The following is a 20,161-nucleotide window of genomic DNA, read 5'->3' as shown; positions in this document are numbered from 1 at the left end:
ACAAACTTAACATCGACAAAAGAATTCAAAAACAGAAAATATATTCGATCGTATCCCTTCTATATATTCTAATGTGTCTTTAATTAATTAGTATTCCCAATAAACAGAAAATATTAACAACCAATATTATAAACTCTAGGATCTCTAGCAACGTAGTTTTTTTAAGTTTTATAAAAAACGTTGTCTTAATAATGCGTGGGTTCTCAAGTACCACCTAGTTTGATTCAAAACAAACATACTGCAGATAAAATATAGAAGATGAAGAAAAACCTAGTAAATTAGTATCATACTATTATGTATACCATATATTATTATCAGCACTCATGGTTCACTTAAAAATGTATGACGTATGGCGTATGGAATTCCCAACGTATGATGTGATTCCTCCTAACTAATATGCTAAACATCCAACAAAAAAAAAACCACTTTCCAATTCCATTGGAAGGCCAACGAATATACGAAACAATAATATTGTATAATCAAGTCATTATCATTTTTATCTAGTAACTCTTCACTGTACAGTGCATCTACTCTTCTTCTACAAATAACAGCAACACTCCCACTGTCTCCTACACATCAAAAAAACATATCTCATCAGTGAAGTATACGTTAGCTAAGCTAATAACGAACTGCCTACGTAGTAGAAACATGTCGGGAACGAAGATCTGTGTTGCGTGTGTTGAGGAAAATAAAGGGTGTGAATGTGAGCTCGAAACCGGGGTTAAAGAGTTGGGGTTGTTGGAGGCTTCTGAAAATAGTTCATTTCTTCACTCTGTTATCAACATGGTTGGTATGCTCATTGGTACGTATTTTAATATTATGATCTGCACCATGTCAATTGATACATTTGCATGTGTAGCTATTTTGATAAATAACTAGACATATATATATATATTGAGAGTTCCACATGACTACACGAGTGTGTGAGTGTGTCGTACGTACACAAGTATTATAGCAAGTTTCTATTTCTTATTAATTGTCTATCCCTTATAAACTATAAACATGTTTTAATTACTAAGCAAACTCTGACCGTCTGACGTAATGTTCTCCGGTCACACAGGACTAGGCCAACTATCAATGCCATACGCCGTGGAAAGCGGCGGTTGGATCTCAATCTTCCTCCTCATATCCTTCGGAATCCTCACTAGTTACACTTCCCACATCCTCGGACACTGTCTCCGCCGCAACCCCAAATCCAAATCCTACTCTGACATAGGCCACTCAGCATTCGGCCGTCACGGCCGCCTCATCGCCTCCCTCTTCATCTACCTCGAAATCTTCATGGCCTTAGTTTCCTACACTATCTCCCTCCACGACAACATTTCCGCCGCTTTTCCCGCCACTTTTAGTCACCACAGCAACGGTCATTTCCCGGCTGCAAAGCTGACGGCTGTCGCGGTGGTTATCGCCTTGCCGAGCCTCTGGATTAGAGATTTGTCTTCCATCTCGTTTCTTTCTTCCGGTGGGATTCTTATGTCGGCTATTATATTTTGTTCGGTGGTTTACACGGCCGTGTTTGGAGGCGTTACTGATGATGGGAGGATTCCGGCGCTCCGGTTAGGGAATCTTCCGACGGTTTCGGGAATCTATTTGTTCGGTTTCGGTGGACACATCGTGTTTCCTAATCTATACACTTCCATGAAAGATCCCTCCAAATTCACAAAGGTACGTTAGAATAGACATACCCTAACCTTTTATTTTTTGCAACATATTTTTTGCGCCTTTTATAAGAAAATAGTATATTATTATTCATGTAGATGTATCCATGAATTTACCAATTTACATAGGGTGTGTTTTTTCCTTAAAATTATCACAATATGTAAGGTATACAATCATAGGTTTTAAATGTAACGTCTTATAAATATTCAAGCTTCTTTTCTATTTAAAAAACTCAAAAGAGTTATGCCTCTGATCACTTTGGCATAAATTGCAATATTGGTAAACTTCTACCCAACTTAATTTTTACTTTCCGAAATTTTTGATTAAAAAGTATTACCTTGTATTATCTAAAACCTAACCTAATCCATATGTGCAACTTTGAATACGTAGGTATCGATCGTAAGCTTCGCTACGGTGACGGCTCTATACACTGCACTAGCAATCACAGGAGCGAAGATGTTCGGACCAAGCGTAAATCCCCAAATTACCCTCAGTCTTCCAAAACATTTACTAGTTACCAAGATCGCTCTCTGGGCCATTGTACTAACCCCGATGACCAAATACGCCTTAGAGTTCGCTCCTTTAGCTATCCAGCTCGAACGTAGCCTTCCTCCTACCATGACCGATCGTACCAAGCTCGTGGCTCGTGGTCTTATGGGCTCCGCTCTGTTGCTTGTCATTCTTGCATTGGCTTTAACCGTCCCTTACTTTGGTTACGTCTTGAGCCTCTCGGGCTCATTGGTTAGCGTCACGATCGCTTTGACATTACCGTCTGCTTTCTACTTGAAGATTTGCTGGGACGGGATGTCGAAATTTACAAGAGTCGCCAATCTCGGGTTTGTTGTTCTCGGGTGTGTTCTTGGAGTTCTTGGATCATTTGAATCATCAAAGTTGCTTGTGAAAGAAATCTTTCGCGCTCATGGAGTTTGAGCGGTTAGTTATAAAAGTTTCGGAATAAAAGAAAAACGCAAACCTTTATAAACAAAGATGGTGAAAACATTGTTCGAAAAGAAGAAAGAATGGTCAAGAACCAACAAATAATATATAAAGAACACTGATGAAATAAAAAAAAGGGTATACAGATATATGTTTTACATGATAAGATTTACTTTTTTTTTTGTTTTCTTACCTCTCGAAGAGTTTGTTATTTCTGGTTTACGGGTGCTTTCTTCTTGAGAAGATTCCCAACTTTACCAAGTAAAGTCTTCTTCTTCTTGATCTTCTTCTCCATCATAAGCTGTTCTTGATCTGCGGTTAAAGCGTTTCCGGTTTCATCAATGTTCTCTGTTGAAGTTTTGTCGCTTTCATCGATTTTGCTTAAATCTTCTTCTTCCTCTTGAGACTCTAGTTCTGATTTCTTTTCAGGGAAAGCTTCTTTCTTCTCGATTTGGCAACTTTCCCACATTTTGAATATAACTTCAACAGAATCATCTTTGTCATCATCTGGTGATTCTTCTTTCTTCTCCTTCTTCTCTGTTTCTGCCTCGTGTTTTCCATTCACTTCCTTCTCCTCCATACCGTTGCCATTGCTGTTTCCATTGCCATTGCCATTGCTGACCTGCTCTTGAGAAGAAGCTTCGTGATTGAGGGTTTCTTCTACTTTAGAAGATTTCTCTTCTACACTTCTATGACCGTTCTCAGAAGAAAACTCAACCACTTTTGGTAGCAAATCATAGTCCTTTTCGGTCTCACTGAGCTCGCCATTCTCTTCTTCCGGTTGTTGTTTCTTGGCCAATGTTGCTTCCTCGAGTAACTTCGATAACTCCTCTATCTTCTTCAGAGAAACATCCTCTTTCGCCCTCAGATCCTCGTTTTCATGAATGACGTTTTGAAACTCAGTTTCTTTATCCAACAGATTCTCCTTTAGCTTCATGCTTTCTGCTTTTGCTTCCCCAAGAGTTCCCTGAAGATAAATGACCTCTTCTTCCACTTCTTTTAAACTGTCTTTCGTCTGAGCTTCTTTCTTCCATGCTGCATCAGCTTCTTCCTCGGTTCTCTTCAGCAAATTATCCAACCTATTCATTTCTTTCCCCATTGAAGCAACTTCTTCTTCCATTTTCTTCACGTAATTCACCAAATTGGCTTCTTTCATCTCCCAATCCTTCTTTGAGCTCTCAAAATGTTTCTTAGTTTGTTCGACTGCACTAACAAGAACATCTATCTCATGTCTTGCATCATCAAGCATATTCTCGTACTTCTCGTTAGTAGCTTTAATCACCAACTTCAAGTCTTCTATCTGTGTTTCATACTCGTGATCGCCTTGACTCAACAACTTCTCTTTCAACTCCCTTCCTTCGCTTGAAACTTCATGCAACGCCGAAGCTAAACTCTCCATTGCTTTCTTACTCTTCTCCTCTTCCTCTTTTGAGCTCTCTAGATCTGACAAGAGCTTACTCTTCTCTTCCGAGAGCCTTTGAACTCTTGAAGTAGCATCTTGCTCCTTCTTTAAAGCCCGATTCTTCTCCTCCTTCACAGTTTCAAGCTCACTCTTCAAACTCTCTACTTCTCTTTCAACTTTAGATAATTCTTCTTCTGCACTACCCAACCGTTGCTCAGATTCCTCAAGATCCTCCTTCTGACTAGCAACTGTCGACTCCAATGTCACGATCTTCTCCTTAAGATCAGTGATTTCAGTTTCCATGTCATGCAACTTATCATTGCTTCCTTCGAGCTGTTTCATCACAGATTCCAAAGACACAGAAGCAGATCTCTCCATCTTGTTAGCTTCTACAAGCTGTTCCTCCACTTCTTTGGCTTTGCTCTGCCACTCGTCAGACAAGTTCTGTGCGTAAGACTCTGCCATCTTAGCAGCTTCTAGATCAACGTTAAGCTTCTCGATGATCATCTCTTTTTCTTGAACCTCTGCTTCGAAACCTCTCGCTTTCTCAAGATCTCTTTTTAAAACCACAACCTCATCTTCAAGCTTAGCAACCATCTCGTTCTCCGAAATAGCAGTCTTTTCTCGTGTTGAATCAAGCAAAGCTTTCAACCGAGTCAACTCCGAAGACAAAATGTCAACTTTCTCAGCATGGATATCAGCAGTCTTACTAGCATCATCAGCTTGGCTCAGGGCCTTACTCTTAGCATCATTAGCCAAAGCCAGTTCTTCGTTGATCTTCTCAAGCTCCTGTCTAACAGAAACAAGAGCAGCGGAACCTAAAGCATGTTGGTTCTTGAGACTCTCAAGCTCTTTCTTTAATTCTTCTTCACTGTTCTGAACAGCTTCGATCCCTGCCTCAACAGCCTGAAACTTCTCGATCTCAGAATTCTCCTCCACATGCTTCTGAGCTTTTAAAGCGTCGTCTAGCTTCGAAGCAGCTTCTTCAGCCTCTTTTTTAGCTTCTTTGAGTTCATCAAGTGCTTTGGCTTTCTCCTTCTCTAAGGAAGTTATCCTCTCGTTGGCTTTCTTCAAATCTTCTTTGATTTGACTCAACCGGTTCTGCGTTTCTGATCCTTTCACCACTATCCGCGATTGAGTTTTCTGTTTAGAAAACAAAACTGATGTTATAAAAAAAAAAAAAAAAAAAAACATTAAGCAGGTCCAAGATAATAAAGAGCACACCACAGACAAGCAGTATAGTAGTACCTCGGGAGGAGTAGGAACCTTTGGGGAGCGTCTCTCAGTGGAAGACTTGGAATGTGGGGAAGAGCGATCAAGTGAGAGGCGTGAATGTGGAGTAGTACTAGTAGTAGATGGAGAGTTATTATTATTAGTATCGGATTTATTGACTGCGGTCCTGCTGCTACTAGTCAATTTTGATACTCTTGGAGTTGCAGGTGATGATGATTTCCCCGGTGTAGTAGTAGTAGTACTAGTAGTTTCGGACAAACTAGTTCTGTTTCCAAACCAAAAGAGACAACACAAAGTCAGATCTCAGCACACAATTGCTCAAAGAATTAAAATTGCCGCAAAATTAGGGGGAAAAAAATTAAAATTTAGATCTTAAAAAAAAAAAAAAAATCTCTCGATCATTGACAATTTCTCAAAATAGTAACTTCTGTTTTTTTTTTGCTTTCTGTCAATCAGATCTGAATCTACTAAAAATATATATATATCCCCAGTTAAAAAAAAAAAAAAAAAAAAAAACAAAGAAGAAGAGTCTCTTACTTAGTTTTGGAAGCCATAGCCGCTGATCGTCGTCACCACCGCCGCGCTCAGTTGATCGATTACAAATTCGATCGATATTGTTGTATTGAAATTAGGTTCTCAATTATTTTTTTCTGGAAATCACAGATCAAGAAAGAGAGAGAGACAAATGATTCGAATCGGTGGAAATGAGGAAAAAAGGGGGAAGGAAGGATCCAAGTAAAAGAGAAGTAACGGAGGAATGATAATGGCAGGTGTGGTTTACTTGTCTGTCTCCAGAGTGGCCTCACTACTCCCCTCTTTTTTTCCTTTTAAAAAAAAAATATATATATATATATTGTAAAATATTAAAATAAGAGTAGGATTCTCCTACCGATCCGATGTATAGAAAAAGCAAAAAAAAAAAAAGAAACCCCACTAATAATTTCTTAACTTCGTTAAATTATTTTAAAAAATAAATATAAAAAAAAAAGTAAAGAACGTGAAGGTTGGTACAATGACGAAAATGACCCTACACACTTCATCTTTAGCAGTCCAATCAAACTGACAGTGAAACTACTACCGTCACGGCTGTTGTTGTTGTTGTTGTTGTTGTTGTTGTTGTTGTTGTTCATATCATTGCTTTGCTGCTACAAAAGTGAGAGAGAGATCTACTACGGCTCTTATTCTTCCGCCAACCTTCCTTTTTTATTTTGTCAACGTTCGGCGTATTTCACAATTTTATTATATTGCTCACATTTGAAAAACACGGTTGGTATATAAATGCGTATTCATAAGAAAATAAATCTAATAAAAGATTAAAATCACAGCTTGGCATAACTTTTTTATATAGAAAATGTTTGGTATAGTTCAATGATTTGTTTTGTACATGAAGTTGTTGGTAAGAAAACTATACACTTCATTTACTCACTCCAAAAGAAACATAACCATGGCATAGAAACTATTATTATCATCATCTTTTCTTTCATGATACCTACTAGATTTTTTTCTTTAATTACATCTTATCATTATTCATTAGGAATGCAAAAGTCAATTGAGCATGTGACCAATGGTAAGGAACACATGAGATGAGAGACTAAAAATGATATGCCTTTATCTTCCTAAAGTATAATCATCATGACGTTTTATGCAAAATCAACATTATTCTACTTTTTTCTACTTGAAGCAATCTGGTGTTTGTTTATACGGCAACTCTTAAGCATATGTTATGTTCAATCAGTATGCATGAAATCATTTAAAAGTCTATTCATTAGCTGAAGTTTATTTTTACGGTTTCCTAGCTCGGAATTAAATACATTTCGTGAGACAAAAAGAAAACATTAATGGAAATTTATACTAAATCATTACAGTATGTTGATTTTTTTTTATACATGTCATAGAACCACTCTTTTGAGTTTTGATTGACAAAAGAGGAATTGCATTTTAAGTTTAATTAAATTAAGGGTTACTTGATTAAAGTAAACTAAACAACTGCACCTTGGGAAGTTAACATAATTCTATTTCTAGGTATGTTATGATGACATATTTTCAGGTTCTTGACTTAATTTGTTTATATTTTCACTTTTTTCTAACTATTGTAGGTGACATAGAATTCTATACAAGTCATAAGAATATATAGCATAACAACTTCCACTTTACATGTTCTTCCTTTTTGGAGGGGTCTTTTATTTATAACGAGATTGATCATTGCACCCATGTGTCATGGTGCTTGTAGTTATATATTGTATTAGATATGTTACCAGTAATGTACTTAGTTAGACTAAACAAATGACACTTTAAGGAAATGCAAATCTTTTTTCTAGCCCATGTTCTTTAAAATCTGTATTTTGCTTCAGTGAAATTTTTTTTTAATTTATAAAACCATGTCTCATAAGTGGAACTCGCTTGGCCACCAATGTCTTAAGGCCGAACTATACATTAATGTCTGATGTTCAGACATTAAAGGCCTACGGCTTGTTTAGCAAAATGAAGTTATGAACGATGATGGGCTTTTTGCGAAATGAGTGCAATATTATAACGAGGCAAATGGTCTTAATTCATATATATTGTTACAATTCTGTTTTCTAGCAATTTGTCTTCTGCAATCTCTTACAAAGTGTTTATAATGTTGTAGAATGAACCACTTGTCTGTATGTGCCATTGAAACTAATCTGTTGAACATGTCATTTACTTTTAAAAATAATTAGTTCCCCACTTATTTGGAACTGAAAACTCTCATAAACTACAAGAAACACAATACAATTTACATGACAGATACAAATCCAATATTTGGACGAGTGAGAATCCTTTAGCTACTCCAAACAACAACAACAAAACACAAACAAGAAACATCTGAGAATTTCTGTAATCCTCAGATCCTCTCCATTGAGCAGTGCAAGACATTGATTCCAGTTCTTGAAACCTGTCTGAATAAATAATGGTGAAAAAGAGTTCATAATTCTTGTAAAATAACCATCAATCTTCCTGTGTCGTCTGGTTCTCGACTGTGTCAGTTAGTTCAATGGTTCTAAGATCACGGAGATGTTGCAAAATATCTTTGAGAATATCTGTTCCTTTGTCACCTTTCTTAGCCGAACTCATACAGTTTTTCAGAAACTCTCCATCTGTTTCCAGCACCTGTAACCTCTCATAGACACTATCAACTTGTTTGATGATCTCTAGCTTCTCGCTTTCCGAACCAAAGTTCTTTTCAACGGACTCCGCTAGTTCTTGATACTCGTCTTCTGATTCATTCTCTGCTGCGTCTAGAAGAGGTAGCAAACTCTTTGCCATTGATGCCATTGTTTGTCCTTCATGTTCACTATATCTCTCTTCTTGATCATAACTATTGCTATATTCTCCGTGAAATTTTGGATCCTCAGCTGACTGATCATTGTCCTGCATTGTTACTAGCCTGTCCTCTAACACTCTAAGCTGATCCAAAATCACTAGCCTCTCTTCTTCAAACTCTGATAAAGATTCACCAAGGATGCTCATATGTTGTACACAATCCAATGTTATCTTCTCCAAATCCACATCCGTCTCAGAAGAAGTATCCTCTTCTCCATTCTCCTCCTTTTTCTCATCATTACTACCATCATCAGAAGCCTCACCACTGTTTTTTGTAATTGTGATTTTGTTTGTAGCTTTCGATTCATACTCCAAAAGCTTCTCTCTGTAAACCTCAAGTTCTCTCTGGAGTTGTTCCTTCTCTTTCTCTCGTTTCACCATCAAATGATTTAACAGCTGCAAGGCTTCTTGATCATACTCGGCTTGTTCCTCCATCATTCTCTGATACTGCAAAGCCTCCATCTGAACTTTCGCTTTCTCTTCTTGTAGCCTCGTGATCATCGCCATTGTTTGGTTAGCGGATATTGCAGACGCGCTTCTTTCTTCTTCCAGCTCTGCATATAAATCTCTCAGTGCCTCTTGTTCTGCTCTCACAGTCTCTCTCAGCCTTTCAATAGTCTTTAAAGGATCACCACCGTCCATCTCATTCACTAATACACTTTCATCACCTGCATACTCATTTCTGGCAAGAAAAAGAAGTTTCTTGTTGAAAGTACTGACTGATGTTGGAGTTTCCGGATCAAGCTCCTTAGTCTTTTCTTCACCTTCTTCATTTTGGCTACCTATGAAAGAAAAAAACTCTATATATTCAGAATTAAAGCTGCACAAGACCTGCTATATATTCGATAACAAAAGCTTCATTCGTTTTGCTTACCAGTGAAGTTCTTGCTCTCAAACTGGTCAGCCAACAAATCTGCTCCTTCTTCTTCTTCTTTTTCTTCCACTTGAACTGTTGTGTAATCACAAAATTGAGGAATCTTTAAAACCTATGTGACAAACAAAAATAAATGTTCAGACTTTGGGTTTATGAATTCTCACTCTTACCTGAAACTTGATCTTCCCCATGTGTCTCAACATTGCCAGTGTCATCATCCCTTTGTTTCATCTTCTGAAACCCTTGATTTAGCTTCAGGGATCTCCTCTTCGTTCCCGGGAGAATTAATATTGCTGATGATAGATCTTAACCCATCCTCCTCAGACACTTCTCTCAAGCTTAAACCATAACTCTCAACATCTGAAATCACTTCACCATTTTGCTGCTGCTCTTCTCTTTTCCCTTCTGCTTCTGCTTTACTTCTGAAGAACTCTGAAGGATATGATTCTCTCTCTATGTCAAACCCATCTCCAAAAAATTTCTCATCATCGATCATCTCTAAGATCAATCCTCCGTTTTCTCTATCCCTTCCCAGAGTTTTCCCCCAAATTGATGACTTGATAAGCAAGTAATTAGGGTAGGGTTTTTCAGCCAAGCTCTTCTGACAACATGTGCAAAACCCTAAACCAATGTTGCTCCTTTCTTCTTCGCGATTTGAGCAATCTGAGCACAAGTTCCCCGACTCGGATGTTTTCCCGTGAGTTTTGCAAAAACTGAGACTAGCAAGCTCCGCGACGTGACTTTGACATAAAAGCTCTCTGTAGTAAGTGAATCTATTCTCTGAGTTTCGTTCGAAGAGTCGATCTAGCTTAGGGCAGAGAAGGCAAACTTGCTTAAGGCCGAAGAAAGAAGCGAATCTGACGATAAAGTAAGTGAAAAGGGAATTGAGAAAGATAAAGAACATGAGAAGCCATTCGAGGAATGCGTAGACCAAGATTACTGTGATTCTGTTTGTGTTTCTGCTTAGCTTCGTCGCGAATGTGTTGGCCGCCATTGATTTTGGCTCCTCTGCTTCCTTCGATGAGAGAAGAGATGAGAGAGAGAAGAGAAGAGAAGAGAAGAGAAGAGAGAGTGAGAATGATGTTGTCGGGTAACATGCGCTAACTACGCTGTCTTTGTCTACTTTAACGTTGGTTTTGATATGAACCGAAATTAAAAACTAAACCGGAACAAGTTTTTCTACCTCAACAACTTCGATTTCCTGAGAGAGAGCTTCGGTTGTACTCCCTCCGTTTCAAAATATAGGATGTTTTAATTAAAGCACGCAGATTAAGAAGTCTTTACTTTTAACAAGTTCAACCAATCAGAAACAATACTGCATAATATAAAATACTAAATTAATCTAAAAGTTGCATTGAAATTTGAAAACATCCTATATTATGAAACAACAAACTTCTCCAAAACATCTTATATTTTGAAACGGAGGGAGTAGATGTTAATGAGTGGTAAGTGGAGTAATTCAGATGTTAATGAGTGGTAAGTGGAGTAATTTTCCAAACAATAATGTTGAGTGTTTGTATTATACTAGAAAACTTCAATAATCATCATTACGATAGTGACTTGGTTCACGGTTGGTTATGTGATCAACGATTTATTTATTTTCTTTCCGAAAGTTGAATTTAGGAAATTGTTGAAAGACCAAAAAGAGAAAGCGTGATGATGAATCATGAATTGGCTGTCAAAAGAAACATAAAAAAAGGAAAAAGGAAAAAAATCTTTTAAAGTGAGGATTGCCTCTTTTGCTTTTAGGTATGGGGTTATTTTTTTCCTGTCTTTTTTTTTTTTTAATTTTCTCTTTTACCAAATGAAAACTGCATTACACTAAACCAAATTAAGAACAAACCCTTCTACAATTTTCCTAATACAACTTTTTGAGCCTAACCAAACCAATCTGAATACACCTAATGAGTTGTTGAAAGTTTTTTAATACACATATTTTTTTTGTTGGTGAAGAAGCTATATAAAATTAAATACAATTGTAGCAGTAGTACAACTAACAAAATACTAAAATTACCCACGTTTTGCTTGAATACTGTTCATGCTTTTAGGCGTTAATGGACCCGACAGTAGGACACTAATAAAAAAGTTGACAATTGATTATTTCTGGGGGTAGATTTTGAAGCTAAATTTGGGGTCCCTAAAAAAAGGAAAAATTAATTGTAGTTATGGGTAAAATTTAATGGACAAATAGCCTCAGAGAGCTTCAAATGATCGATCATCACTAAAAGTTATGTGCCGGGTCAAAACGCGAGAGTATATAATAATTACCTGAGAGATTTTTTAATTTACTGAGACACTAAAGAAGTAGACTTGAGAAGATCAAGCCTAGCTTTGGTCAGCTTTATCTTCTCTTCTAATTCTTCTGCTTGCTCCTTTACACCTCTCACCACTTCTTCTGGAGCTTTCTCCACAAACTACCGTGTTTCAAAATCATGTAAGACAAACAGTTTAAAACCCAGCACCGCTACTTCATTAGAAACAAAATCTAACAAGTGTTTTGAAGATTCTTTTCATGGTAATGGTATACCTTCGGTGAACTGAGGCGAGTTACGAGGGCGTCGTATTCAGTTTGCATCTTGGACAGACGTTTGGATATGCGTTGGACTTCAGAAGATATATCAACCATGGCGGCAAGAGGTAGATATGCCTCTAGTCCTTCACTGGCTACAAGGTGGACTGAGAGATTTGCATCACCTGAAGAACCAACCAGTAGAGTTTTGTTTTGACCACGAGTTGAAGCCGGATCCCGCAAAAATGTAAATAATTGAGATAAGATGAAACGAAGAGAGCAGATTGGATTAAAGATTATTATACCAGGAGGGACATTGGTAAAATGGACGTTGTTTAAGTCAAGCCTTGATAGAAGAGCTAACACCTCCTTCTCTTTCTGCAGCAACACAAAAGGCGCAGCTTTTAATAAGGATACACTAGGCAAATCAATAAACCTTTCTTCGTAAGATAAATTAACTAGTAGGAAGAAACAATATACTGACCGAAATATATTCAATAACTTCTGCACTTCCAACAACTGCGGCAGATATACGCTTTACCGGTTCCACTGTATACTCTGCTCGTGCATTTCGAATTGCTCTAGTCTGTGTGATTTAACATGCAGTGTGTCAACATCTTCTGAACTTCTGATTATGAATTCTTTAGGTATGGTTCTGTTGGAGGTTAGCAGAATATATAAAGGCAGAAATTCACACTGACCAGAGCTTGTAAATTCTCAAATCTTTTTATTGATTCAACATTCCTTGGAAGTGAATTTTGTGGCCATGGAGACACAATGAGCGCTTCTTTCCTGTAGGGAAGTGCCTGCAAACACAAATGCATTTAGAATCTAGTTTCGTGAAGCTGAAATCATTTTTGATAGCAGTACCAAAGTAGGAACCACATATAACTAAGTTTTCAGTCCTTTTACATCATCCTCAGAAACAAAGCAACAGTACCAAAGAAAACTCAAAGACAACAGCTTAAGCATCCATTGGTTAAAAATCGTCCAATTAGCATACAAAAACTCTTAGGTATAAGGAAAAATCAGCCCCAGTGCAGTTGGCCAAGTAAATGGTGAAAGGCCAACTAATGTAGAAATGAAATACACAGATAGCAAAACTGAGAGCATGTTACCTGCCATAGATCCTCGGTTACAAACGGCATAAATGGATGTAACAGCTTAAGTATATTCTCGAAGACATATAACAAAACTGCCTGAGAAGCTAGAGAAACTGAATTGCCTCCAGATCCATACAGTCGAGATTTGCTGGCTTCAATATACCTATAGAGTAGACTAGTCAGTCAATTAAGTCCAAGAAACATGTATTGGTTGTTAAGAGTTCACGTAGTGATACCAATCAGCAAAGTCACTCCAAAAGAAATCATATGTTTCTCTTCCTACATCCCCAAAGAACAACTTCTCATAGCTTGCTGTGACGGAGTCAATGAGAATATGGAGTTTTGACACCTGATAATAATGCAAAAGGAATATAAGGTGGTAGACTGGTAGGCAGATTGATACTTTTTGATAACTTCAGGATTACGATGTTATACCGCCCAACATTCAGGCAAGGGTAAACTAAGTAAGGTTTCCTCTTTGTCCAACTGTCAAAAGAAAAGAAGCTAATGGTTAGAAATTTTTCACTATAAACATTGTGAAATATCACAACAACTCTATGGTAAGTGAGCAGCCTAAGGTAGCTTATCATTTGTGATGCGATTCTACAATTGTTTTAAGTTATGGCAAAAGGTATGCAAAAGGAAAAACTCCATGAAAGAGGGTCTGACGAATCTCCTATATTGAAAGCTACCTCGTTTTTTTTTCTGAGACTTTTATGGTCCATGAACCCTTCTTGACACAAAAAAAAATAGTCTTAAACGCTTATTATATGATATTCGACTTTATATCATACTTAGTCTGTCACTAAAAGGAAAATTGTACCACAGTTCCCTATACTTTCGAGTGGAGATGGAAAAGCAAGCAAACCTTGAGGGCCAGCAAATTCTCCCAAGCAGATGTATCACTTAAACTAGGGAGACTATGCAGCACAAACTTTCCAGCATTCCACAGTTTGTTGGTAAATGCTTTATTTGCAGTTAATCTCTCAGTAGATAAGTTCAGATCCTAACAAAAAGGTAAAGGGGAAAACATAGAAAGTAATATAGACATAAATATGATATCTTAATGTAAACCCCTAAAAAATTGTGGTTCAGCTGCCTCAACACCGTAGAGATCAAACCTGACCAGCAGTTCCTAGTGCGATCGTAAATCTCAGAGCGTCAGTGCCAAAATCTTTGATTGTGTCAAGCGGATCAATCACATTCCCCAGAGATTTTGACATTTTTCTCCCCTGATCATTTCAAATAATCTGGTTAACTAAATAGAGATATACAGAACTTGAATACAAGTTTCCCCTATAGAAATCCTAGAAGTCACTTAACATTTAAATAGCATAAAGGAAGAAGTGAGAGATAATGATGTGAAAAGCCTCAATGATCAAGGTTTGAGTAGTTACCTCATCTCGAAAAGAAAAAGAAAAAAAAAAACACTAAACTTACTTGAGAGTCCCGTATAAGTCCGTGAAGATAGACATGAGAAAATGGAACGGTCCCTGTAAATTCTATTCCCATCATAACCATTCTTGCTACCCAGAAAAATAGTATGTCATGCCTGTCCAAACAAAAGGACAATGACAATAGTTATGTAAAGGAAGTATTGGGAGTTTCAAAGACGCAAACTGCAACTAAAGCGCATTTTCTTTACGCGATGTACTTAATTTAGACATCAGTTCTTGGTAACAGGTCCTAAATTTTTTCCTTACTAGTGTAGGGTCTACCATTAACACTAGCCCTGATAGTAGCAGCCATGTTTTTCTAATCGACAAGAAAGAAAAGAATATACCCTGTTTCTAACATATTCGTAGGGTAGAAGTTACTGAAATCCTTCGCTGATACATCAGGCCAGCCAAGAGTGCTAAATGGCCACAGTGAGCTGCAGAAGAAAACATCTTAGGTCAAGTATATAAGAAGTTCTTGCAAAATCAGGAAAATATGTTCAGCTGCAGATATATTCTTTAAAGGTAAAGCACTAATCCATTGTGTGAAACTTTCACATAATAAACTATAGAATATTTTAATACCAGTGACACACAGAAGAAAAGTAATCTCCAAATAAATCTAACTGAGAAACTAACCTGGAAAACCAGGTGTCAAGAACATCTGGATCCTGATATATTTCAACATCTTTTCCATACTTCTCATGGGCTTTCTCAAGGGCTTCTTCAGCATTTTTAGCAACTATGTAGTCCTCTTCGCAATCCTTTCCAACCACATACCAAACTGGTATGCGATGCCCCCACCACAGCTGCCGGCTTATGCACCAATCCTTAATATTTGTCAGCCAGTGATTGTATATCTGCAAGGAGTGACAGGATATATAAGCAAAGGCAGAAGTAAGCAGTGTATACAGTCAAAAATCGAATATGCCAAACTGAGAGGACAAAACAGATACCAGCTCAGTAACTAATAACACACAACAGGTCGCTTGCATACCTTCTCAAATCTCTCAGGTATGATGGTAAGTTCTTTGTTCTCTACAGCAAGAAGAGCCTTCTCAGCTAAAGGATCCATGTGGACAAACCATTGTTTGCTTACAAGTGGCTCAATAACCTAAAACCAGTTAAACCATGCATGAGAAAATAAAAGAACTTCTAAAGAACTGGAATAATAATACTACTGGGTTAGTAGAAAAATACTTCTCCACCACGTTGAGATCTTGGAACTCGTAAAGTATGAGGCTCCTTCTTAACAGCTAAACCTGTCTCCTCAAGATCTGCCCATAGTTTCTCCCTCACCTCAAACCGGTCAAGGCCACTGAAAATACGATGTATGTTAAGGCACCAAGGACGTTAAGATGTAACCTAAGGGCATTCCATTTCATAATGTTGAATGCAGCTAACATATAAGTTTAAAACAAAATGTTACCAAAACAAGCCAGCAACGTCATTTAGTGTTGCATCCTTGTTCATCACATTCAGAATGGGGAGACCTAGCTTTCTTGCAAGAAGATAATCATTGTGATCATGCCCAGGACTTATCTTCAGAACACCAGTACCAAAATCCTTATCAACATACTGCCACGGTACAAAAAAAATACTGATGAGAATTGCATGAAGAACAGCATAGGAAATACTACGAGATAACTTCAGTTTCTTGCTTAGAAGTTATCCCATTGGAAATACTATGAGATAACTTCAGTTTCTTGTTCTAGTGTTCTTGGATCAACTAGAACACTAGAACTTAGAAGTTTCCCAGCAAAAAGTACTGATGAGAAAAGCATGAAAAATAGCAAAGAAAAACAACTGCAGCCTTTTCCTTGTTGAACTTAGAAAGAGATATTTGATCTTAAAAGACATCGAAAGGAGTGCACTAGCAGTATATCTGAGTTTACCTTATCAGAAATAATTGGCACATGACGACCATATGTCATAGGTACAATTGCTGTCTCACCAACATACTTTGCATAACGATCATCCTGGCAGATGCCAAATACATTTCACAAAATTAATCCTCAAACAATACTCAAAACTTGAAACGTCAAACATACTTTGATAGTCCCATCTTTGATTCCCGATATCCTAATATCAATTGAAATAAACAAAATTCACCACCAACCTCAGGATGCACGGCAAGGGCCACGTCACCAAACAATGTCTCTGGACGAGTCGTCGCTATAGTAAGAAAATCAGGACTGTACAAGAAAATATCAGATAAGCCATTTCCATAAACAGAACAAAGGTAGTCACTAATCTTCCAAGAAAATTTACTAGCACAATTCAAGGTTAACTACTGCCGAAGGAACTCTTACAGACCCAACGTTATCTTTTCACATAATTTTGCTATATATAAGGGTCCATCGAAGGAAAAGTAAAGGACAGTACCTTCCAGCTACACGGTATTTAATATGGTATAGAAACCCAGGTTCCTCTGAATATTCTACTTCCTGGTAAGAACAATACAGTCACTTCTAGAAAGAAAAAAAGTAATCAAACAAGAGTGTCAGATAAGATGCATCACACACCAAGTCCGAAACAGCAGTCTGTAAATTAGGGGACCAGTTGACCATGTAAGATCCTGGAAAAACATTATGCCACGATCATCAAACGTCGTAATGAGTATAGCACATCTATACTTAAATCTAAGACAACAGAAACCAAAATAAAAATTAGTGTACCTTGATATATCAACCCCTTGTCATGAAGCTTCACAAAAGCCTCGACCACAGCTCCTACAAATTGCGGGTAAAAGAGAATCAAAGAATATACAGTATAAATTCAAGGTGTAAAAATAAGAGCGACGAGAAACTTTATGAACCACCTAAAAACTGGATAGTATTTTTACTTAAAATCATATTTGGTCAAATTAAGAATCCCCATCTAGAAGATATGGATACTATAGAAAGATGCCTTACGACTCAATTGCTCATCAAGAGTGAAGCGCTCTCTACTCCAATCACAAGAAGCGCCCAGTCTTTTAATCTGATTTGTGATGGTTCCGCCATACCTGAGAAAAGCCACACAAAACCCTTAATGTATCAGATACAAATACAGGGGATTTTATCATTTAATGAAAGCATTGGCCTTTGGAATGGTATAGGACCATCATTTTACTCAAATAAAAGAAATGTATAGGAATCTTTTCTTGCTTAAAATACTGCATATCTTTCTAGACAATCGGTAACTTATCACTTGTTAGAAGAATGGAAACACCGCCAGACAATTTTTTTTGAAATTAGATCTTTTGAATTAATTCATAGCAGTGATTAGATAGCATACTTCTTCTTCCATTCCCAGACTCTTTTGGTAAACTCATCTCTACCTAAATCCACCCTCTTAATGCCTTCTGACGCTAGCATCTTTTCCACGACCAACTGTAAAAAATATAGTAGGTTCACCAAACAATGAAAATATTATATAACTATACTCTACAAGAAAGGGACATTTTAATAAATAAAATGTGGGAGATTGGTGTAGGAAAGAGTTCAATGGATTAGGAAGAAGCAAGATGTAAGAAATCATAGTGAGCACCAAGAAAACACACGTAAAAGAAATACCACGCAAAACTTGAACAATGAACTGGAAAATGAACCTGAGTGGCAATACCAGCATGATCGGTCCCAGGAAGCCAAAGTGTTGGCCTACCTTTCATCCTATTGTATCGAACCATAATATCCTGTCAAAACAAAACAAAACAAAATGTGATGAGAATAGCAAAACCATAGCCTAACACAGCTAATGCACACACAAAAAAATGGCATTACCAAATAATCTTTCAAACCAACTTAAAAACAGTGGAAGTGCCTAAAAAACTGCACATAGATGCATACATATACGAGGTAAAAGCAAGAGGAACAAACTAGGAGGAGGCTTAAATGAAAATAGGAACATAAAATGGAATACCCAAAATGACTGTGAATTATCTGAATACGGATTCCAACAACCTCAAGAGTGACAAACATAGCATGGCCCATGTGGAGAGAACCAGTAACATTAGGAGGTGGCATTGGTATCACAAAAGGGCTGCCTCCTTTGTCAAAACTTGGTTTGAAGTACCCTTGCGACTCCCACCTAAAAAATGCCCAAATCCCAAATCTCATAAGGATAAAAATCACAAAAGTCCATGTACATTACGGATATCCAAACTCATAATTCCAAAACCATCAGCAGAATTAAAAATTTACCAATTGTATATTTTCTCCTCCGAGGAAAAATCAAAGGTCTTGGATGTCTCGGGTGAAGTAAACACATCATTTCCTGACGCAGCAACTAAAATACAAAAGAGGAAATTCCGAGTAAACTACTACTGAAATTGAATTGAAGAACAGATTTCGTACATACGACGACTATAAGCAACGAAAGCCATAAGGAAACAGATTTCGTACCAGAGAAAGAGAATCTACGTTTCGAGAAACTTGAATTTAAGCGGGACGGGGAAATTAATCGACGGCGTCGGTTAGTGAAGAAGAGAGTGTTGAGCTGGTGAGGAGAGCTGCGAGAAAACAGAATACTACTAGTAGTAGTAGAAGTAGGTGTGGGTAGAGATAAAGCCGTTTGGAGAATCATGGCAGATTTCACCCGACAGATTCCCGAGAAAATCTGGGGGCGACGAGAACAAAAATTTGAAATTCCCAGGGAAAAAAAAGAGATAAGCTGCTGAGGAAAATGGGGTTTAAGCAAGGAGGAGGGAATGAATGGATGACGGAAGGGCAATTCTGTAATTATATCTGTCTTTAATGGTCTATTTGCAAACATTATCAACAACATCGGTGCCAATTTGTGACAGTCAATTTGGTCGGTACATTCAAAACTTATATGCAAGCTTCACTCACTGTGACACAATATAAGTAATGTATGTGTATTATAATAGCTTACTGGACCCGTGCTAGAGCATGGGTTAAAGTTTCTTTTATTTTTATTATAATTTCAAAATAAAATATAACTTATAAGACGTTTAGCATTGTAAACTGAGAAACGATTGTTATAATTATTTTTTTGTATGAATATGAGAGATGTATTTTGGTGAATGGAGATCTGAATGATTTATATCAATGTTTTTTAACTAAGACCGAGCCGGCCGGTCGGTTCGATCCAACCACAACCCGATAGGTATTCCGGTTCGGGTAACCACTAAAAACCTAACAAATAAAACCCGCAAAAAACCATAAAACCTCGCTAAAATCCCGTGAACCGGTGGTTGAACCGGCGGGTCGGATCAGGTTGTCGGTCTCAAATTAAAATATTTTATTTTGGTCACACTTTAAACTTAAACCAAATTATAAATAAATGTTGTTATTTATAAAAGAATCAATTAGTTATTTTATCTAATCATTTAAAAGTTTAATTTTAGTTGTTTAGTACTTAATTATGTATGTTTTATTCATATATTTATAGAAAAGTAGATGTTATATTCATAAAATGTAATCAAACTAATAAACTAATTGACCCGTAATTCAATCGGTCCGACTTGTTGACCCAGTGGCCCGAAAGACTTCCGGTTCACCTTCCGGTCCAGTTTTAAAGACATTGATTTATATTAAAAGCTTGGAAGGATGTTAGGTCAGATTTGGAATATCTCGTTTAAGATTTTCAGTTACAATTAAGGTTTTATTTTTTACCATTAATATATGAACTATCAACTTGTAACCAATTAATATATGGATT

The 20,161-nt window shown here is 37.2% G+C and overlaps 4 protein-coding genes across 6 annotated transcripts; 1 reads left to right on the top strand and 3 right to left on the bottom strand.

Moving 5' to 3' along the window:
- Positions 1–535: 535 nt before the first annotated feature.
- On the top strand, positions 536–4,700 carry LOC104769960 (amino acid transporter AVT1H-like). The gene is made up of 3 exons (XM_010494295.2): positions 536–802; positions 1,061–1,665; positions 2,050–4,700. Exons 1-3 carry the CDS (start codon positions 649–651, stop codon positions 2,587–2,589), a joined length of 1,299 nt encoding a protein of 432 aa, XP_010492597.2. The 5' UTR covers positions 536–648; the 3' UTR covers positions 2,590–4,700.
- LOC104769961 (WEB family protein At5g16730, chloroplastic) lies at positions 2,615–6,106 on the bottom strand. The gene is made up of 3 exons (XM_087505230.1): positions 5,768–6,106; positions 5,246–5,495; positions 2,615–5,140 (listed from the first exon to the last, which is right to left on the bottom strand). Exons 1-3 carry the CDS (start codon positions 5,782–5,784, stop codon positions 2,804–2,806), a joined length of 2,604 nt encoding a protein of 867 aa, XP_087361356.1. The 5' UTR covers positions 5,785–6,106; the 3' UTR covers positions 2,615–2,803.
- A 1,805-nt stretch (positions 6,107–7,911) lies between these two features.
- On the bottom strand, positions 7,912–10,565 carry LOC104769958 (myosin-binding protein 3). The gene is given in 4 exon segments (XM_019241702.2): positions 7,912–9,357; positions 9,450–9,524; positions 9,620–9,674; positions 9,676–10,565. Coding segments are annotated over 4 exon segments (2,055 nt in total). The 5' UTR covers positions 10,444–10,565; the 3' UTR covers positions 7,912–8,200.
- Positions 10,566–11,468: 903 nt separating this feature from the next.
- On the bottom strand, positions 11,469–19,281 carry LOC104769959 (valine--tRNA ligase, chloroplastic/mitochondrial 2). 3 transcript variants are annotated; one of them, XM_087504426.1, is made up of 28 exons: positions 18,883–19,173; positions 18,682–18,766; positions 18,442–18,568; positions 18,090–18,173; positions 17,777–17,871; positions 17,413–17,504; positions 17,176–17,229; positions 17,023–17,075; positions 16,883–16,944; positions 16,617–16,692; positions 16,393–16,476; positions 15,927–16,075; positions 15,698–15,815; positions 15,495–15,611; positions 15,137–15,357; positions 14,845–14,934; positions 14,502–14,613; positions 14,183–14,293; positions 13,930–14,067; positions 13,497–13,547; positions 13,298–13,410; positions 13,077–13,224; positions 12,660–12,764; positions 12,443–12,544; positions 12,264–12,336; positions 11,977–12,143; positions 11,718–11,863; positions 11,469–11,586 (listed from the first exon to the last, which is right to left on the bottom strand). In XM_087504426.1, exons 1-27 carry the CDS (start codon positions 19,061–19,063, stop codon positions 11,735–11,737), a joined length of 2,937 nt encoding a protein of 978 aa, XP_087360552.1. In that variant the 5' UTR covers positions 19,064–19,173; the 3' UTR covers positions 11,469–11,586; positions 11,718–11,734. The 3 variants fall into 3 exon arrangements, with proteins under 3 accessions (XP_087360552.1, XP_010492596.1, XP_010492594.1); XM_010494294.2 differs by having other exon boundaries at positions 11,577–11,863; positions 18,401–18,568; positions 18,883–19,281; XM_010494292.3 differs by having other exon boundaries at positions 11,577–11,863.
- Positions 19,282–20,161: the final 880 nt, after the last annotated feature.

The sequence above is a fragment of the Camelina sativa genome, chromosome 20, assembly GCF_030686135.1.
Source record: "Camelina sativa cultivar CO46 ecotype springtype chromosome 20, ASM3068613v1".
NCBI classification, from domain to species: domain Eukaryota; kingdom Viridiplantae; phylum Streptophyta; class Magnoliopsida; order Brassicales; family Brassicaceae; genus Camelina; species Camelina sativa.
This window is presented reverse-complemented; position numbering and strand designations above follow the sequence as displayed.

Coding starts and splice junctions, on each gene's coding strand:
- LOC104769960 (XM_010494295.2), top strand. CDS start 649: ATGTCGGGAACGAAGATCTGTGTTGCGTGTGTTGAGGAAAATAAAGGG. Junction 803..1,060: donor CATGGTTGGTATGCTCATTG/GTACGTATTTTA, acceptor CCGGTCACACAG/GACTAGGCCAACTATCAATG. Junction 1,666..2,049: donor ATCCCTCCAAATTCACAAAG/GTACGTTAGAAT, acceptor TTGAATACGTAG/GTATCGATCGTAAGCTTCGC.
- LOC104769961 (XM_087505230.1), bottom strand. Junction 5,141..5,245: donor AGGTTCCTACTCCTCCCGAG/GTACTACTATAC, acceptor TTTTCTAAACAG/AAAACTCAATCGCGGATAGT.
- LOC104769959 (XM_087504426.1), bottom strand. CDS start 19,063: ATGATTCTCCAAACGGCTTTATCTCTACCCACACCTACTTCTACTACT. Junction 17,230..17,412: donor TCTTGATGAGCAATTGAGTC/GTAAGGCATCTT, acceptor CGCAATTTGTAG/GAGCTGTGGTCGAGGCTTTT. Junction 14,294..14,501: donor GACTTATACGGGACTCTCAA/GTAAGTTTAGTG, acceptor TGAAATGATCAG/GGGAGAAAAATGTCAAAATC.